Genomic DNA, 17837 nt, shown 5'->3' on the forward strand with positions numbered 1-17837 from the left:
AGTAATTAGTGTTTTTGCCCAACACTTAGGAAGTGGTGAGGTTTCCTGCAATATATGTAAGTACATATTTTTCACATGAGAGATCAAAAGGCAATTGACCATAAACCGTTGCCCCATAAGCCACATTTCTGAAACTTTATAAAAGCTCTGAGGCTCGGATTTGGCAAGCTTAGAACGATGCTTACACCTTTGCCATGATTGTCTCTTAGGATGGTTTTAATATCCTGTAGATGTCAGGCTTCCATGAATCTACAAATGCAGCATTCCAAGAGGCACATGCTTGTTTGGCCAGTCTCCTCCCCACAGAGCACCGTGCCTGGAGCGGGGCGCGGGGGGAGCCCAGCTCCACCTGACACTGGGCCCTCAGAACGTACTTGACCCCTTTATGCTGGTGTCTCCTCATCTCCCCACATGGGGCCAATAATGGTCCCTTCTCATCGCGTTGTGAGGATTAAATAAATTATGTTTGTGTTCCTCATTCATACAGTGGGCAGGTTCATACAGACCAAGAAAGGTCATTAGATCTTATTGGGATGCAAGCGGAGCAACCGTTGTCACCTGGCTGTTGTTTGAAGCCTGCGAGGGGCTCCTGGCTCGGTGGGGTGCATCGTCATGTCTGCCTGGGGTGAGGCGGGCAAGGAGAGACCATATGGACTAGATGACAATGTAAATTTAAAGGGTAATCTGCATACACCAAACTCCTGGTCAGATTCCTCCTCCTCAGTTCTGCCTGGGGTCTCAACCTTGACTTGGTCCAGACTTCCTAACCCAGTTCCCCTCCTGTGCCCTCCATACCTTTCAAGTGGTTTCCCAGTCATGCCAGGTGGGGCTGGAAAAGAAAGCAACTCGCAGGCTCTCAGCCTTCCGTGCCACCCCATCCACACCAGGCAATGCTGCTTGCCACTTAGATGCCCGGTGCCAAGCCACCTGCCTGACCAGCCAGGGATGCCAGGCCCTCCTTAGTTTCCTCTCACCTGCACGAAGGAGCAAGCCACCTACAGCTGCCTTTTCCGTCTTGGAAATCCCAGGTCAGGTGGCACCAGGGTCAGGTATGACAGCTACAGGACAGGTATCATTGGAGATGGGAAGCAGTCGAATCCAGGTCAGGAGAACTGGGTCACTCGGTTGTGTGGGGTCTTGGTCCCAGGTTCTTGCTGAGGGCTCGGTGCCCCTGTCACACTCCCAGGCAGCTTCCTGTGAGAGTGGGAGCCTCAGCAGAGTCGGCCAGAGAGAGAGAGAGCTTTGCAAAAGCCCTCCCTCCCGCTTCAGTACACACCTTCCGCAGGAGCCCTTGTTGTTCAGGGACGGTCTGGACTTGGCTAAGCTGCTAATAGACATATTTTAAATAAAACTTGGGGTATGGTCTTTCTGTGACCCAGATTTAATCATTTACATACAAACTCATTAATGAGGGGCAGCTAAGAGCCAGACTATGCCTTGTTTCAAGTAGCAAGATGAAAATGCATATTTATCTTGAAAAAGGAGACCCTTCATCTACCTGAAGTGATCCTGGCATGCATGAGAGGGCTGTGCAACCACAGAGCAATTCCTCAGCAGCGTGTGAGGTTGACGTCTGTCACCGAGCATGAGCTGTGTAAAGGCACCACACAGGAGGAAGCGATACGAAGAAGTAGGCATCCGAGGGACCTAATTTAAAGATCTTTGTTGCTAGGATTTTAGGAATGAGGTGGAATGCGATTTTCTGGTCGTTTGGCCATCTTCTAGGACTGCACTGTCTAATATGGCATCCACTAGCCACATGTGCTCTTTACTTTTCGATTTAAACGTGAGAAGTTCGTTTAGTCCCTTTGTCCGTTCCAAACACCCACAGCCACGGTGGCTGACAGCTGCCGTGTGACGGCGCAGGCCTGGAGCCTGCTCACCCTCCGGACAGTTCTGCCCGGAAGGACAGATGGATGTCCTGTGAACCTGCGCTCCGTTCCTCAGAGGGTTTGCACTGTAATAATAGGCACTGTGGGGTCTGTACTGTGGTCTCGCCAAAGTCGAACACAGCGGTCCTCACACCTCAGTGCCCGGGGAACCCCTGGAGGGTTTGCTGAGATGCATCCCGGGCCTGGATCAGGACTTCCCATTCGGGTCCGGGGCCTGGGAATGTGCATTTCTAACAAGTCCCCAGGTGGTGCTGCTGCTGGTGCCCCATGCCAAGACCACACTGAGACAGGACCCGGAGGGCTCCAGGGGTTAGGCAGAGGGCATGGGCAGATGGCATTGAGATGCACCAGTGGTGTCATTTGTATTAGCCACAGAGGTTACATCTCTCATCTGAGTTCCTATCTTAGGGGACTTGTTTGCTTGAAAAAGCCCTTCTTCAGTGGTATCTCCAAGCCTTGTTATCTTTGAACCTCCCAAGACAGATCACTTAGGAGAAGCCTGTGAAGAATACTGTGTTGAGCCACCCTGATAGTGAGGAAGAGGAGGGTGAGGAGGGTGTGAGGAGGCTGGGTGATCACCTCTCAGTGGACTAGCGTGGGCTAGGAATTGTTGGGGCCTCCACCTTCTTATGCAGCTTCATTGTGCAGGGATCAGTTGAGGACCTACTGTGTGCTGGGCACTGAGAGACACAAATATTACTACAATCCAGTCCTCACAGAAACCAAGCCTCACTCCATCCTCAGGGCGAGGCAGGCAGGTAATCAGACAATTGAGCAAAGGCGTAGCAGGAAAGGGGTCTGCAGAGGGCTGCGAGCTGGTCTGAGGCGGCATTGGAGCACAGCGGGTTCTGGATTAAGTCATGATGAGCTCACCTGCGAAGGGGACATGCTTTCCAAGGAGAAGGAAGAGCATGTAGCCATGGGAACCAGAGCAAGCAGGGACATGATCTGAGGAGCTGATATGTTATCAGAAGGAGGTAGAGACCCCCTGGAGGCTTTCCCAGGAAGCAGCGGGTTTCCACTGGAGGGTTAGTTCACCGTGTGCAGCAGCTGGTTCTCCATGGGGTTGGGCATCTGTCCCTGAAGCCTGCCCCTGCCCGCTCCTCCCCTCTCCAATAGGGTTCCACGTATTCGCGGCTGCCCCACCCTCGTGAGGCCTCAACCTGGCCACTGAAAGAGCGCTGGCGAACACCAGTGAATGCGCAGGTGGGAGGGAAGGATAAATGAAGGGCAGCAATTCCCTGAACACGTCCCATTCCTTTGCCCTGTCTCCCTGGCTCTCAGCCAGGGCATCAGAGGCCCAGCACCGTCGCTTTTGCCACTTGGTCGCGTGGGCCTGCAGAAGCCCTCTCCCAGGGTCAGCAGACGGCGGCAGGATGGGGAGGAGGCAGCCCAGCCCTCCTGTGGATGGCCCTTCTTGCAGAGCTGACTATCCAGTTGGCAGAGATAAACTGGAGGTCAATCGCTGTAGAAAACGGTGCACCCAGGGGTTTGTGGAGCAAGGAAGTGGGTGTTCAAAGGCACCTTCCCCCGACGTGGTGGCTAGATCTGTGGGTTATGGTGGCTGCTGGGCCAGTGAAGCTGCAGAGCACTGAGCACTGAAGGCCTGCTGCCTCCATAAAACACCAGTGAGGCCGGATGGTCCTTCGGGCCCTGATTCTTCCCCACAGCTACCTCATTGCTTTTGTTTGTTTCCCTGTCAGACAGTGAAAGACGGTCTCTCCTTGTTTTAGATGCCCAAGTGATGTGGGTCCAGAGCCTGTGCTCCCTGGGTCTGCCCGGCAGGGCGTCCAGCTCAGGGGGAGCAAGGCAGTTACGGCTGGCGTGGGAATGGTGAGCATGGATAAATGTTAGTGGCTCTTGGTATTTGCTACTTAATAGCTGCTCAGGAGCTATGAGCACTGCTTTCCCTCCCAGGTGCAGCACAGACAGCTGTCCGTGGAGTTGGATTGGAGAGGGCTACGTTGTCAGGTGCCGGCCCAGCCCAGGGAGCGCTCTCTGTGGCTATCCTGCCGGTCAAGGTCATTGTTAGAGTAGGTCAAGGTCATCATTAGACTGGTATTCTACCTAAATCCCTTTCCCTCCAAGGCTCGACCTTGGCCTCCCACTTGCCTAATTGCTTTGTGTTTTATATTTTTAACTTAAACTGCTGTTACTAGAAAATATTAAAAATGCTTACCAAGTAAAACTCAGGAAGGCCACCGCAGGGGACTGTTCTGATCCCTGGTCCCTGGTCTGGCCAGCTGGTGCCTTAGGGGTGGAGGTACTGGGTTTGATTCTGGACAGCAGAGAAGGGAGTGGCCTACCAGGGCCCTAGCAAAGGAACTGTGGGGGGTGGGGGGGCACTGCAGACAAGTGCGGGCAGCGGGCAGCCCAGTTCCCCGCGGGCCTGGACCACGTGCGGCAGGCCTCTCCATGGGGTTATCTGGAGAGGCTGTCTAGTTCCCCGTGGCTTCAGGTTAAAATCTCATGCCTCCTCCTTGCCAAGCCCACCTCTCCTTCCATCACCCCCATTTCTTAAAAAGGCTCAGATTCTATTTTATAATTTTCCTGAATTTGAGTAAATCCCAGTCTTGGGCATTTATGGCGTGGGCCTGGGTGACAGTCTTGTGGAACTGATTCCTAAATTGCCTTTGGTTTGTCACTCAGATGTTGTGTGGTAAACATTATGTCAGACAACATTCAGTTACAAATGAGGACTTAGGTGTGGGCGCTTATCATGAATGATATTTCACAGATGGATGGTTTTAGAACAAAAAGAGAATGAGTGTTTTTAGTCTCAGCTGGTAAACTACAGAATGTTCAGTCCTGTTTCATTTTATTTACCTCCTTCCCTCCAGGATAAGGAAATAGAATGGAGAGAATTTATTCATTCATTCTCCCAGCAAATACTTGCGGGCTTACCAGGCACTGTTGAACCCAAGCACTTTTAAAGATTTTCCTTAAAATAACTGCCTGTTAAAATCAAACTCAAAAATGAGTGTGTTCATTTTGTGTGAGAAATTTTTCATAACCAGCCTTAGAGCTCAGATTAATGAAGACAAATGATATTTTAAAGACAGAGGGAACAAGGGATGTTTTCATGGGAGTGTTAGCGCAGCAGACAGTGGTCAGAGCCCTGTTCTCCTCAAAGGCGAAAGCACAGAGGCTGAAAAGGGCGTTTTGAAATGCGTTGCTGGAGCCCAGGCTGGCGGTGTAAGGAGGCCGGCTTGGGGCCAAGGTGTGCTCGTCTTGTCAGTTGACGGAGCGTTTAGGGGGAGCGTTTAGGGCGCAGGGCCGGTGCCTCCTGAAGGAAGTGGCAGCGGGTGCCTGGTGGCCTTGCCGTGGCCGCGCAGCTCAGGAACAGGCTAGTGGGTGTCCCTCGGGACCACCTGAGTGTGTTGGACCCACAGGTGCTCGAAACTGCCCTCCGGGGGTAAGATGGAGAAGGAGAGGAGCGCTTTGTTCAGAGTCAGAGCTTGGTGGTTCCCTCACTCTCGTCTTTCCCTTCAGAGGAAACCGGGTGCCCGCTGGGCGCAGGGTGTGCAGTAGGCGAGGCCCCTCTTGGGCCTGGGCAGCTTCCCAGGAGCCGTGGGAGGGAGCAGGCCCTGCGAACTGTTTCCATCGCAGAGGACAGGCGGCCTTGCCTAGTGGCTGCGCAGCTGATAAACCGGCCCACGTCCTCTCCCCTTTACCTGCGCGCCTGCCCTCCCACCTGATGCAGGACTGAGGCCTCTTTCAGGGCCCCTTTGTGCTCCCCTCAAAGGAAAGGCTTCCAGATCCCTGAGCACCAAGCTCTGGGTATGGCGCTGCTTCCCAGCTGCCCCGCCCCCATTTACATGACCACACCCAGGTAGCCAGTCATGGACCAGAGGCTGTGAGGGCCATGGGGAGAGGGAGCCTACTGTATGGAAGGGAAGTCCCCGAACCCAGCACCAGACTCGGCTGGAGCCCCATTCTTTATCCTCTTCAGGGCCATGCTCAGACAGTGAGTGACAGTGAGTGGCCTGGGGGGAAGGGTGAGTGTAAGCCCCCAGGCAGCAGAGAGTAGAGCCAAAGCTGCCAGAGGAACGCTTCTGGGAAGAACGAGTCGGAGCTCCATTCTCTTAGGAAAGAGTCAGCTGGGTTGCCTGGGCCTGTCTGCCAGCAGAATGCCAGGAGCACGCCCAGCAGCATTCCAGGTTGGAGCAGAGGTGGCCACGGAGGTTCTCCCGGCAGAGTGGGGGCGTGACTGACAGGTGCTCAGAGTTCAGAAGGCCGTGTATGTTCAGTCACCAGGAAGACGCTCTCAGCCTTGTCCCCTGGTCAGAGCCGGGTGCCCGAGGTCAGGGTCCCCCAGCGGCTGACCACAGCCCTGCAGGCGTGCTCCTGAGTCCTCTCAGTGTGGAGGGCAGTGAGCATGCCCGGACTCCCGCATTGTCTCTGGTGTGGCCTGTGGCTGGGACTCTGGCACCGTGGTCTCAGGAAGCTGCTTCCTTGGGAGAACCTTATCCACAGACGTGCCACCATTTCAGATTCTCAGTATTTTATGTATTCACAGACCAGCAAATACCCGATTAAAATGAAGGAAGCAGACTTTTCTTCCAGGTACTGTTAAAGCAAGTATGTACAAAGATTCCGCAGTTAGATAGGAAAACGAGAAAATACATTTAATAGTTGCAGAAGACACACAGTGTGTGTGAATGCATTGAACCTCCAAGACCATCCGCAGGTCCACTTTACACATTGCTTCTTCCAGGAAGCCTTCCCTGACCTCTCCCAGGCTGACCTTGGTCTTCCTCCCGGGTGCTCGCCACAGCACCGCCTCTGGGCTGTAATCCCTTGCATTGTCTCCCGCGCCAGCGGAGGCCTTGGGGACAGACTGCACCTAAGGCGTAGTGGGTGCACATGAATATTTGTTGCTACAGCAGATCGGTCCCATAAAACCAGACCACTCTGTGGGCGTGAGGCTGAGGGGAGGCCTTTGAATTAGTAACTGAGTGCTTTGTGTTCACCGCACAGCGAAGGTGGGTCCCCACAGCCCGGGACTAATTCAAGTCTTCCGGTTGCAGCTCCTTATCTTGATGAGAAGAATTTGTCTTCCGTCCTGTGGATGAGCAGCGGCAGTTGCGGCCGAGGAGAACTGTGGGGGCGGTGGTTTTCTGATTAGTCCATTAAGGCTGCGCTGTGATTTCTAAAGCGCTTTCATTTGTGACATGAGCCAAACCCATACCCATTTCCTCTCACATAGAAAGCAGCGAGCTACTCTTAGGAAAATGATTTTTTAAGTTGTTATTTTAAGGAGAAGCATAACTGAGAAGTGTATATTGAGCACAGCAGAATCCTGCAGTTGGCACACTAAGAAGGGGGCTTTGGAGAACGAGGAGAGAAATCCATCTGGATCTGATTTTAACCCTTTCGGGTCTGGTTTCCAGACGGAGTTGCCCTTTCTCAGCCACAGATAAACAGATCCTGGGCTCTGACTTCTGTTCCCTCCTGGCTTCTAAGTCATCGCTGACGTTCTGTCCCCTGTGCATGGCTGTGTAGCTGCACACCATCCTGCGCTCAGACCTCCCGGCCAGAGGCTGCGCAGACGCTGGGATGGCCAGTCCACGGATTTCGTGCTCAGAAGCCTCCAAGTGGCCCGGCCCTGAGAACCGCTGAGAGCACTTTCTCTTCACTGGTCCCTTTAAAGCCCAGAGATCATTCTGTTTTCCTATCAAACTGCAAAACGTCGTCTTCTCTCCCCCTGTGTATGACTCAGTTGTACCTGGACGATCCAACCTGCCCTTCTGTGCCTCCTGATTCCCCAAAGGTCCTCACTGTCCACAGAAATACTTTAGTCTGTTGAACGCCCATTGGCATTATGTCTACAAAGCAATGCACATCCCTTCTTTTAAAGATGCTCTATTGGCCAGCGTGTGGGCACAGCCGGGAGCCCAGCACAGAGCGCCCAGGGGCAGCCCCTCCCAAGGCGTTTGCTTGTGCTGTAGGGGCTTCTCTTGTGGGAGAGGTAGAAGAGGGGGGCAGGAGCCTCAAAGTGTGTCACTCTAAGCCCTGCAGCCGGGCACCCCGCCCACCCAGATGAGAGCTGGGGCGGGGAGGTTGTGGAGAGCAGGCTGGGCGGGCTGAGCGGAGGTGAGAACCAGGCTGGCAGGGCCTGGGGCCCCGTGAAGGTGGAATCGGGCAGAGCCCCTTGGGGCCAGAGGCCTTCGGGTGGGAGGTGGTGCCTGGTAAAATCCCGACGTTCTCTGCTTCCCTGTCTCCACAGGAGCCTTTCTTCTGGGCGGAATCCTCTACTCCTGGCAGTTCCCGCACTTCAACGCGCTGAGCTGGGGCCTCCGGGAGGACTACTCCCGCGGGGGCTACTGCATGATGTCGGTCACGCACCCCGCCCTGTGCCGGCGGGTCGCCCTGCGCCACTGCCTGGCACTGCTCGCGCTGTCCGCCGCAGCCCCCGCCCTGGGGGTCACCACATGGACCTTCCCCGTCATCGCGCTCCCCATCAACCTGTACATTTCCTACCTCGGCTTCCGGTTCTACAGGGACGCGGACAGGAAGAGCTCCAGGAAGCTGTTCTTCTGCAGCCTCTGGCACCTGCCCTTGCTCCTGCTGCTCATGCTCACCTGCAAGCGGCGGGGCGTGGACAGGGACAGCGGGGAGCCTCAGAGCTGAAATCACACTGGCCTGTGGGAAACACAACAGGGAGACGCACACCTTTTTCCCTCTGCTGTGAGGCAAGAATCGTTCGGGATTCCGGAGGAGGAGAAAAGAAGTCACTGGGCTCAGCACAAGGTGCAAAGCGATTTGGTGCTTCATGATCCTGCAACAAAATTTTGAGTGATGATATATATACAAAACCCTCCCAAATAAGAATTGGGCTGGCTCAGTAGGTTAATACAAAGAAAGACTATATTTCCCTTCGAGGGCCTTTACATATCTCTTCCTGCACCTCCACCCCATTCTGTCCTTCCTCACTTCCATGAGCAAGTGCGCCTCTTCCGCCACCCCACCTTCTCTGCCCATCCACTCAGCCGCATAGTCCCTCCAGCCACACTGACACAAGGAAGAATCCCAAACGGTTGCCTGGGGTCCCAGACTGGACTGCCAGCCCCGCCCTCCCCACAGCAGCACCTCAGCATTTCCAAAACCCGGGGATCCAAGGCCTCCTTACTGCAGGGTCGGAGCATTTCCTTCTGGAAGGGCAGTGCTAGGCTTAACACCCGAACCCCCCGCTCGCTCCACACTTCCCTCAGCCATGTGCACAGCGCCCCCCTTTGCTGGGGGCCTACTCAGGCCCGTAGGGAAGGAATCAGAAGGAGTGAGCTGAGGACTCTGGCTTGTCCTTCTGCTCACGTTCTTGTCCCCTCAACGAGAAACACATTTCCGTCCTCCTTCCGAATTCAGAAATTATCCCACACATCCATGGGCTTTGGGAGCTGAGTCTGACTCCGGGGCGCTGCTTCCGGTTCGGGGCGCCGGGTGGGTTTCCCTCATCACCTGTGGGCTCACAGTCCTTCCCGTGCGCCCCTTTCCCCTGTCCAGTTCCATTTGCCTGAAGGTCTTGAAGCTTAACGGTGTTTTAATTGCCCAGTGTCCAGGGCAAGGATTCATGTGGAAAGTTTAAACGGCATTTACTTATTTTTTTAAATACATTTTTATTGATTTCAGAGAGGAAGGGAGAGAGAAACATCAATGATTAGAGAATCATTGATCGGCTGCCTCCAACACGCCCCCCACTGGGGATCGAAACCACACCCCAAGCGTGTGCCCTGACCAGGAATCGAACCTCAACCTCCTGGTTCATAGGTCGATGCTCAACAACTGAGCCACCGCCACAAGGCCCAGTGGCATGGAAACAGTCGTTGCCATAGGCCTGTTCTCGGAGATTTCTAAAGCGGTTACACTCAGCATCTGGCCCTGTCTCTGTGCATCTGAAATGTGTAAAATGCCTCGGTTCTCCTTTCTGCTGAGTAAACGAGTATGAGAACGGGAGCTGTGCTGCTTTTATTTGTCATCCTGGGCTGAGTGTGGGCGGTTTCTGGTAGAATTGATAGCATTTGACTCATTTTCATGAGCAAGCAGAGCAGAGGTGGACACATGGGCAGTTCTCTGCAGGGAGGGAAGGAGCCCCCTGTGCACCCAAAAGAATAGTAACAAAAGGCTGTGACCCGCTGCCCCGCCCCACCTTCTCGGACTCATCGCGTCTTCCCTTCTCCTTCCTTCCAATCCATCGCCAAAGAAACCCCCCTTGGGGACTCTGGCTTGTCCTTCTGCTCAGGAAATTCCCGGGGCTGCTGTCCCCCAACATCGGAGGACCGCGCCTCCCGGCCCTCAGACCCGACACTCCGATTTCTCTCAGGGACACTGCAAGGTGAGGCCCTTCTCGCTGCTTCCCATGCTCCCCAAACCCCGTCCTCTGTGTCCCAGGGTGGACCCCAACAGCCCCAGCAAGGACAGTCGCTCGATCCCCCAGACCCGCCTAAAGGCTCTACTTTGACCGCCTTTCCCACGGACCCCATGCTCATTCCCGTGGGGTGAGCATCTTCCGGAGACGTTGGCTGTCACTGCTCTCGGGGGATCACTAGGCACAGGTCCACAGTAAGGCCTTAGTCTCAAGGTTAGAAATAGGAAATCTGAGTTTGCTCACCTTGGAGTCCCCAGACCTGCCAGCCCCTCCCCCGTGCAACGCGTGGGGGTTGGTGGTCAGAGCACAGCCTGGGATGCTGTCCGCACCTCTTCCTCCCCAGCTTGCTCGGTCCTCCGCACCTCTTCCTCCCCAGCTTGCTCGGTCCTCCGGCCTCTGGGCTGTGAGTGCAGACGCGGCCTGGAGGCCCGGCTCCGTGGGGGCCACGCCTGCAGGAAAAGAGCTTTGGAACAGGACTCGGCTCGGAGTTCGGTTATTCTAAATAAACCAGCTAAGGAACAGGAAGAGGGGCACGTCTGGGCCCTTAGCTCCTTTAAAACATGGATTTTAACCTTGAATTCCTCTGATGCTGGGAATACTCTACCTGAAATGTGTAAAATGCCTTGGTTCTCCTTTCTGCTGAGTAAACATTCAGTGAAGCCACTGGGTCAGGAAAGGATGAAAGCACACGTCCCCACAGGCTGTCTGTGCTGCCCTGTGGGAGCGTGGCAAGCCTGCCAGGACGGCCCGCCCCAGCGTGGGGGTGGGGGGGAAACACTGGCAGCCGCTTTGCTGTGGGTTTGTGCAGGGTGGGGTTTCCCTCTGAAGCGCATTCTCCACGGTCCGTCCTGCCCGGCACCCTCCCTGGCCCTTTGCTACAGGAGCAGCTGGGACTCAGCACTGGTGCCCGGTGGCAGTGCCAGGCGCAGAGCAAAGCTTGTTCTGCTCGCCGACTCTGGTGCAGGGACACTCCTGAGTTCAGGGGAGCGAGGGTCTCTGTCCGTCCACCTCCCTGCCCTCCCCTTCCCGACACGCTCCAAGTGGTGGGCTGTATGGAGCTGAGCAGGACTCGACGGGAGGGCTTGACAATGCCCACTCGACCCCCTAATCATGCTCACCGCCAGGAGAGCGCCTCATCTGGTGGGGTGAGGAGCCAGATGGGGTGTGGCCTTGGTCTTTCCCTGGAATCAGAGCCCAGGTGTGGCCACCACAAAGCTCCTCACCCTGCCTAGGCTCAGTGGTGTCAGCCACCCAGGCAACCAAAGGAAAAGCAAACGGGCGACAAACGGTCCTGCAATCCGCTTGGGTGTTCCCATGCTGCCTGTGGTCAACCCATCAGCTGTCCAACTTCCCAGATAAGAGCGTATCTACTAATGTGCCTGGAGAGAAGCTACGCAGGAGCAATCTACCGGCTGCTCTATTGGAAATCCAAGTGTAACGTCCCTCATGCTGGACAGAGTGCAGTTCCCAGCGTCTTTTGGCCCCAATTTCTAACCAAATATAACATGTAAAGAGATGTTCTGGGTCAAAGAGCCCTGGACCTCACTTCCTAATTCCGGTTCCTAGTTCCAATCACTCAGCTGCTGGGCCTCGCCCTGCACGTCACAGTCCGTCCGGAGGCCAGGCATCTGACAGCATCCGGCCACCCAGGCCTGCATCCTGACGGCTCAGCCTGCGCCCCACTCACTCTGCATCCACCACCCCCACTCACTCTGCATCCACCACCGAGGCCACCAGGTTGAGCCCCATCCGACCCCGCCCACCTGGTCCACTGCCACCAGCGAGGTTTAACCACCCATCTCCCTGGCCCACAAGTGTCATTTACCCCACTTGTTCCCCTGCCCCTGTCTGTTCCTCACACGGCAGCAGCGTGATCCTCCTAGGGTACCAGGCAGACCCTGACATCCCTGTGCTCCACCGGCCAGCGCTTCCTGTCACACCAGAACACCACCCAAAGCCCCCAGGGGGCCTCACCCCACCCCACTGTCCTGCCCACAGGCCTCCTGGCTTTCCCCCACACTGGAAGTACCCCCACAGGGAGCCTGCCCACCTCTTGTTCCCTCTGCCCGGCGTCCTCTCCCATCTCCTCAAGGATCCCCTTCTAGCTCCACTTGATGACACTATTAGCCCTTCAATGTGCATCCATGTTTATCTCATCACCTATTTATTACCCATCTCCCCATAGATAGAAGCTCCATGAAGACAAGGACTTCCTCTTTGCATCACTTTATCCCCAATGTCTACATCAAAGCTTGGCAAGCCTAGGCATTCAACAAGCCACACCGCCTGGGCCGTGTGCGTCCCTGCGGTCAGAGTGACAGGGCCTGCTGGCCCGCAGTCAGGAATGAGCTGACTTGGAAAGGCGTTTGTGAGGTGGTTACCTGAGAAACAATGGCCTTGAAGCCATTCTCCTGCGGCTGGTACAGTCCGAGTTCCTGGGCTGCACCAACCAGAAGGCACTTCCGGCCTCGACTTGCTTCTGGGGTTTGCCTTCCCTTCTTCAAAACCACCACCCCCACCCCGTGCCTGCATTCCTGCCATGGCAGCCATCAACGTACAGCCTGTCCAACGACTTTCCCTGCTCCCCGCCCCCACCCTTAGAAACAGACTCATGAGGCAGTCTGCTTCTCACTGGGTCCCAGGCGCCTAGAACAGAAGGCGCTCAGGAAGCGCCAGGGTAGATGCTCCCTCAGGGGAAGCAGGAAGGGAGGGAGGGAGAGAAGGAGGGAGGGAAGGGGGGAGGGAGGGAAGGGGGGAGGGAGGGAGAGAGGGAGGGAGGGAAGGGGGAGGGAGGAAGGGAGGGAGGGAAGCAGGAAGGAAGGCAGGAGAGGGAGGGAGGGAGGGAGGGAGGGAGGGAGGGAGGGAGGGAGGGAAACAGGAAGGAAGGCAGGGAGGGAGGGAGGGAAGCAGGAAGGAAGGGAGGGAGGGAGGGAAGGGGGAGGGAGGAAGGGAGGGAAGCAGGAAGGAAGGAAGGCAGGGAGGGAGGGAGGGGAGGGAGGGAGGGAGAGGAGGGGGAGGGAGGGAGGGTTGGCTGCCGGGACTAGACCAGCACTTGAGAGTGGGGGGATTGCACACCCCTGTGACTGCGTCCAGGTTAGATGTAGCTCTTGGCCTATTTTGTGAAGAAAATGGCCAGAGTTGAGTCAAGATGAGTTACTATTATTTCTTCCTGATTTGGCTAGCTTGGCCCAACTACTGAGCAGCAAAGAGTCCTTAGTCAGGCTGGCTTCCTGGCCAACATTCCTCTCGCCACCTCTTTCCCTCGCTTCTTTTTTTAATGCATAAGCAGAAAATCTAGCACCGAGCTCATCATCTCCCAAGCTCATCATCCTCCACTAGGTCGTTGTGTTGACTCATTCCCCACAGACGGGAGTCCAGCTCTTGCCTCGGGGTGTGAGAGCCAGCATGTATCAAGCTCAGCTTAAATGAGTGGACCCCCAAACTGGTCTATAAATCAGGTCTGCCGAGGAAGCAGAAGCCCAGAGAACGGGGTCCCCAGTGCCGAGAAGGTCAAGAAGGCAGATCAGCCAGATTGGGTGGGTGAAGGTGGGGTCCAGGGTCTTGGTAAAAGCCCGGCTGATCACCTCCCACTCGATGCCTGCAGAGAGGAAGAGAGAGGGAAAGAGAGATAGAAACACTGGGGATCAAGACCTGGGCATGTGCCCTGACAGAGAATCGAACCATGACCTCCTGGTTTATAGGTCAATGCTCAACCACTGAGCCACACTGGCCATCCTCGTTTCTCTGCGGAGCAGCCTTGTGTCTACATCACCTCCACTGAGTTTCTGTGTTCAAAAGAATTCATTACAGGCCATTGGTCATCAGGCCAAACGAGGGAGAAGGGGGTAGAGGGAAGGAGGCGTCGTAGGCAGAGGGCCCAGGGGGGAAAGCATGGGAGCCAGACCCTTTAACTCCAGCAGCCTCCTTCTCCAAATCAAATGCTTCTTAGAGGACACTCCCATTTTCGTAGGATCATCTGGGGAAAACGCTCCTGGATTGAAGAGCTGAGATGAGCCTGCGGGTTCATCATCATTCACAGTGGCCCGGACCCCAGTGTCTGGGGCAGCAGAGAGCGAGGCTTCTCCACCTGCAGCACTCCACCCGGGCCGGGGTCCCCTCCTGGGAACTGTCCCTGCCCCGAATATGGAAAGGGACATGGCCTTCTCTGCCAGGGGCTTTAATGCTAATCTGTTTAGTCACAAAGAGGAGCCCAAACAGGCCTGGACCACTTGTGGGGGTGTAAGTGCTCTTTGCTGCGCAGCCTGGCTGAACTTCTCGTTTGACTAATGATTTTCCTGAATTGCCCGACTGTGTTGGCCTCATGTAGACACAGCCGGCAGCTGTGAGGTAGAACAAGACTGAGAACAATGTCCTAACACCTTCAAGTGCAGGCGTAGGCAGGTGTAGGCAGTGTCGGGCCGGGATCCTGTGTGCTCTGCGCTCTCATTCTCCCACCTGGTCCTTCTGGTTCCCTGAGGCGCTCAGTTCATGATCCGCACCCTCCCCCCGCCTCCTCACACACACACACACTGTTCCTCTCTTCACACAGCAGTGCCTCCTACGGAGCCCCAAATCTCCTCGCCCTTTCTCCCAGTGTGCACTGCGGCATTCAGTGCATCCTGTTTGTGTCCTGTTTTCCAGGGTGAGCATTTGCATATGAGGGCCCACAGGGCTGTGTAGCAGGGTTACCCAACTGAATCCTCTCGCCCCAGCTTCCCTCCCCTCTGCACACCCCCAACTTCTCCTGGGGCTCCTCCTGCAGGTGCCTCCCCAGCCTTGCTTCCCCTCCCCCGTGTGGATTAGTGTCCTCGGGCTGCTGTGACCAATGACACAGACTGGGGGCTCAAACAACCCAGATTTGTTCTCTCAAGGTCAGAAGGTCAGAGGTCTGCAGCTGGTGTCAGTCACTGGGCAGAAATGAAGGCCCTTCCTGCTCCGTCAGCCGCTGCCATCCTTGCTCTATGGCTCGTGGCCAGGTCACCCGAACACTGCCTGCTCTGGCCCATTGCCGTGGTGTGTGTGTGTGTGTGTGTGTGTGTGTGTGTGTGTGTGTGTGTGTCCTTCCCCTCCACCTCTCTCATATAAGGAACCCATGGGGATATCCAAGGTAACCTCCATCTCAAAATGCTTCATCTAATCCCATCAGCCATATTTGATCTTTGTCCTTATTCAGGACATAGAACTCCTAAAACCTTTAGAATTTCTTGAGTAATAAGAGTAATAGGGTGTCTTTGCTATGTTAAGGAGGTGGGTTTTTTAAAGCAACTGAGGATGGGGGCTGGTGACCACAGGAGGCAATCACCTGATCAGAAGGTTGGAACTCTCAGCCCCAACCCCAACCTCAGGGGAGGGGAGAGTGGTGGAGATTGAATTCAATCACCAATGGCCAATGACTCAATCAATCATGCCTACATGATGAAGCTTCTATAAAAACCCACAAACAGGGGGTTGAACAAGCTTCTGGATTGGTGAACAGTGGAGATTTGGGGAGAGCGGTGTGCTGGGAGAGATTATGGAGGCTCTAAGCCCCTTCCCACATGCATTGCCCTCTGCACCGCTTCCATCTGGCTGATGCTTCTGCTATCTAAGGGCATAGTGACAGTTTCTGGGGGTGGGGCCTGGGGAGGGCTAGGCTGTGCTTCTAGTTCCTCTGTGATGAGCCAACCTGTTTCTGACTCTGGACATCGGAGAGGTTAGGGCTTGCGTCCTTACAAGGGGAAAATCCCACCATGTTTAGAGTCTAAGTCAGCTGCTGTTCTCGGCCACCATTAGACCCCTGACCCTGCCTTCCTCTCCCCTCCTGGCAGCCTGTGGAGCCCAGTTCTGCCCAGGCGTCTCCTCTCCTACCCTCTCTACTTCACCCAGATGTCACCCTAACGGAGACCCCAGGGCTTCTCCCTCACAGTCACACTGACGCCCTCTCCCTTCCCCACGCGCAGGTCAGTCACTCTCCTGTTCTCCCAATTACCACCTGACACACAGGACACCCAGCTGCTCCGTCCTCGCCGCCATCACTGCCGCAGCCCCTTAGCACAGAGCTCATCTCCCCCTGAGCCGTCTGCACCTGTGTTTATCCATGTAGCCTGCTGCTTCTCTCCACCCCCTGCCATAACCCTCCTGACAACAGCCTCCATTTTTAATGGACAGAACTCCCTCTGATCTCCTCCCAGCTCCCAGTGCCCTGAGATCCGGCTCTGCTCCCACCCGCCACCACCAGCAGGGCTGCCCCAGATCTCGCTGCTCCCCCCTCTCAGGTCTGCAAGGGGAGTGTGTTCTACACAAGGTTCACTCACCTCAAGTTCCCTCAACTGCCCTCTGTCCCTCTCTTTGTGGACAGCCCCACCCGGGCCTCCCCACCCCTTGTGTTAGATTCCTAGGCCTGCGCACAAATCGCCTCCAACCTGGTGGCTTAGAACATGGTTTCTTCTCTCACAGCTGCATAGGGCTGGGAAATCAAAGTGTGGGCAGGGCCTCCAGGGGGGCTGGGGAGACCCCTTCCTGGCCTCTAGGGGTGATGGGGGGACCCCTTCCTGGCCTCTAGGGGGAATTGTTCCTGGCCTCTGAGGGGATGGGGGGAATCCCCTCCTGGCCTCCAGGGTGGCTGGGAGGATCTGTTGCTGGCCTCTAGGGGGGGCTGGGAGGATCCATTCTTGGCCTCTAGAAGGGATGGGGAGATCCGTTTCAGTCCTCCAGGGCAGTGGTTCTCAACCTTCCTAATGCCGCGACCCTTTAATACAGTTCCTCATGTTGTGGTGACCCCCAATTTCATTGTTACAAATTGAACATAATTAAAGCATAGTGATTAATCACAAAAACAATATGGAATTATATATGTGTTTTCCGATGGTCTTAGGCGACCCCTGTGAAAGGGTCGTTCGACCCCCAAAGGGGTCGCGACCCACAGGTTGAGAACCGCTGCTCTAGGGGGAGTGTTCTGGCCTCTGGGGGAGGGGGGGGGAATTCATTCCTGGCCTCTAGAAGGGATGGGGGGATCTTTTCCTGTCCTCTAGGGGGAGTGTTCTGGCCTCTGGGGGAGGGGGGGGAATTCATTCCTGGCCTCTAGAAGGGATGGGGGGATCTTTTCCTGTCCTCTAGGGGGAGTGTTCTGGCCTCTGGGGGAGGGGGGGGAATTCATTCCTGGCCTCTAGGGGGGATCCATTCCCGCCTCCTTTAGCTTCTGGTGGCTCCAGGCGGCCCTTGGTTTGCAGCCTCATCCCTCCAGTCTGTCTGACTTCACATGGGTCCCCTCTGTGTATAACATAAAAGCTCTGCTCCTATACACCTCCTTCTCCTCCTCTTTACGGTATGTTATTGATGTTACATTTTTATACATTGTGGGTCCAACAACATAGCTTATCTTTAAGCATTTGTGTTTTAAATCATGGAGAAAATAAAAATAACAATACTGGCTTTTATATTTGCTCAAGTATTTACATTTACTGAAGATCTTTATTTGTTTATACACATTCATGTTGCTGGAGCATCCTGTCATTTCAATCTGAAAGACTCCCTTGAGCATTTCTTTTAGGGCAAATCTAGTAATAAGCTACCTCAGCTTTTGTTATTTGGGAATGTTTTTA

The 17837-nt window shown here is 55.2% G+C and overlaps 1 protein-coding gene across 1 annotated transcript in view; it reads left to right on the forward strand.

Annotated features, from left to right (window-relative positions):
* Positions 1–9811, forward strand: part of LOC132217981 (protoheme IX farnesyltransferase, mitochondrial) — a 121071-nt gene extending 111260 nt beyond the window's left edge. Inside the window, exon 7 of the mRNA XM_059668567.1 lies at positions 8122–9811. Coding sequence (XP_059524550.1) covers positions 8122–8525 — 404 coding nt within the window. The 3' untranslated portion in view covers positions 8526–9811. The remainder of the gene's footprint in view (positions 1–8121) is intronic.
* Positions 9812–17837: the final 8026 nt, after the last annotated feature.

Source organism: Myotis daubentonii, chromosome 16 (genome assembly GCF_963259705.1).
Source record: "Myotis daubentonii chromosome 16, mMyoDau2.1, whole genome shotgun sequence".
Lineage (NCBI taxonomy): Eukaryota > Metazoa > Chordata > Mammalia > Chiroptera > Vespertilionidae > Myotis > Myotis daubentonii.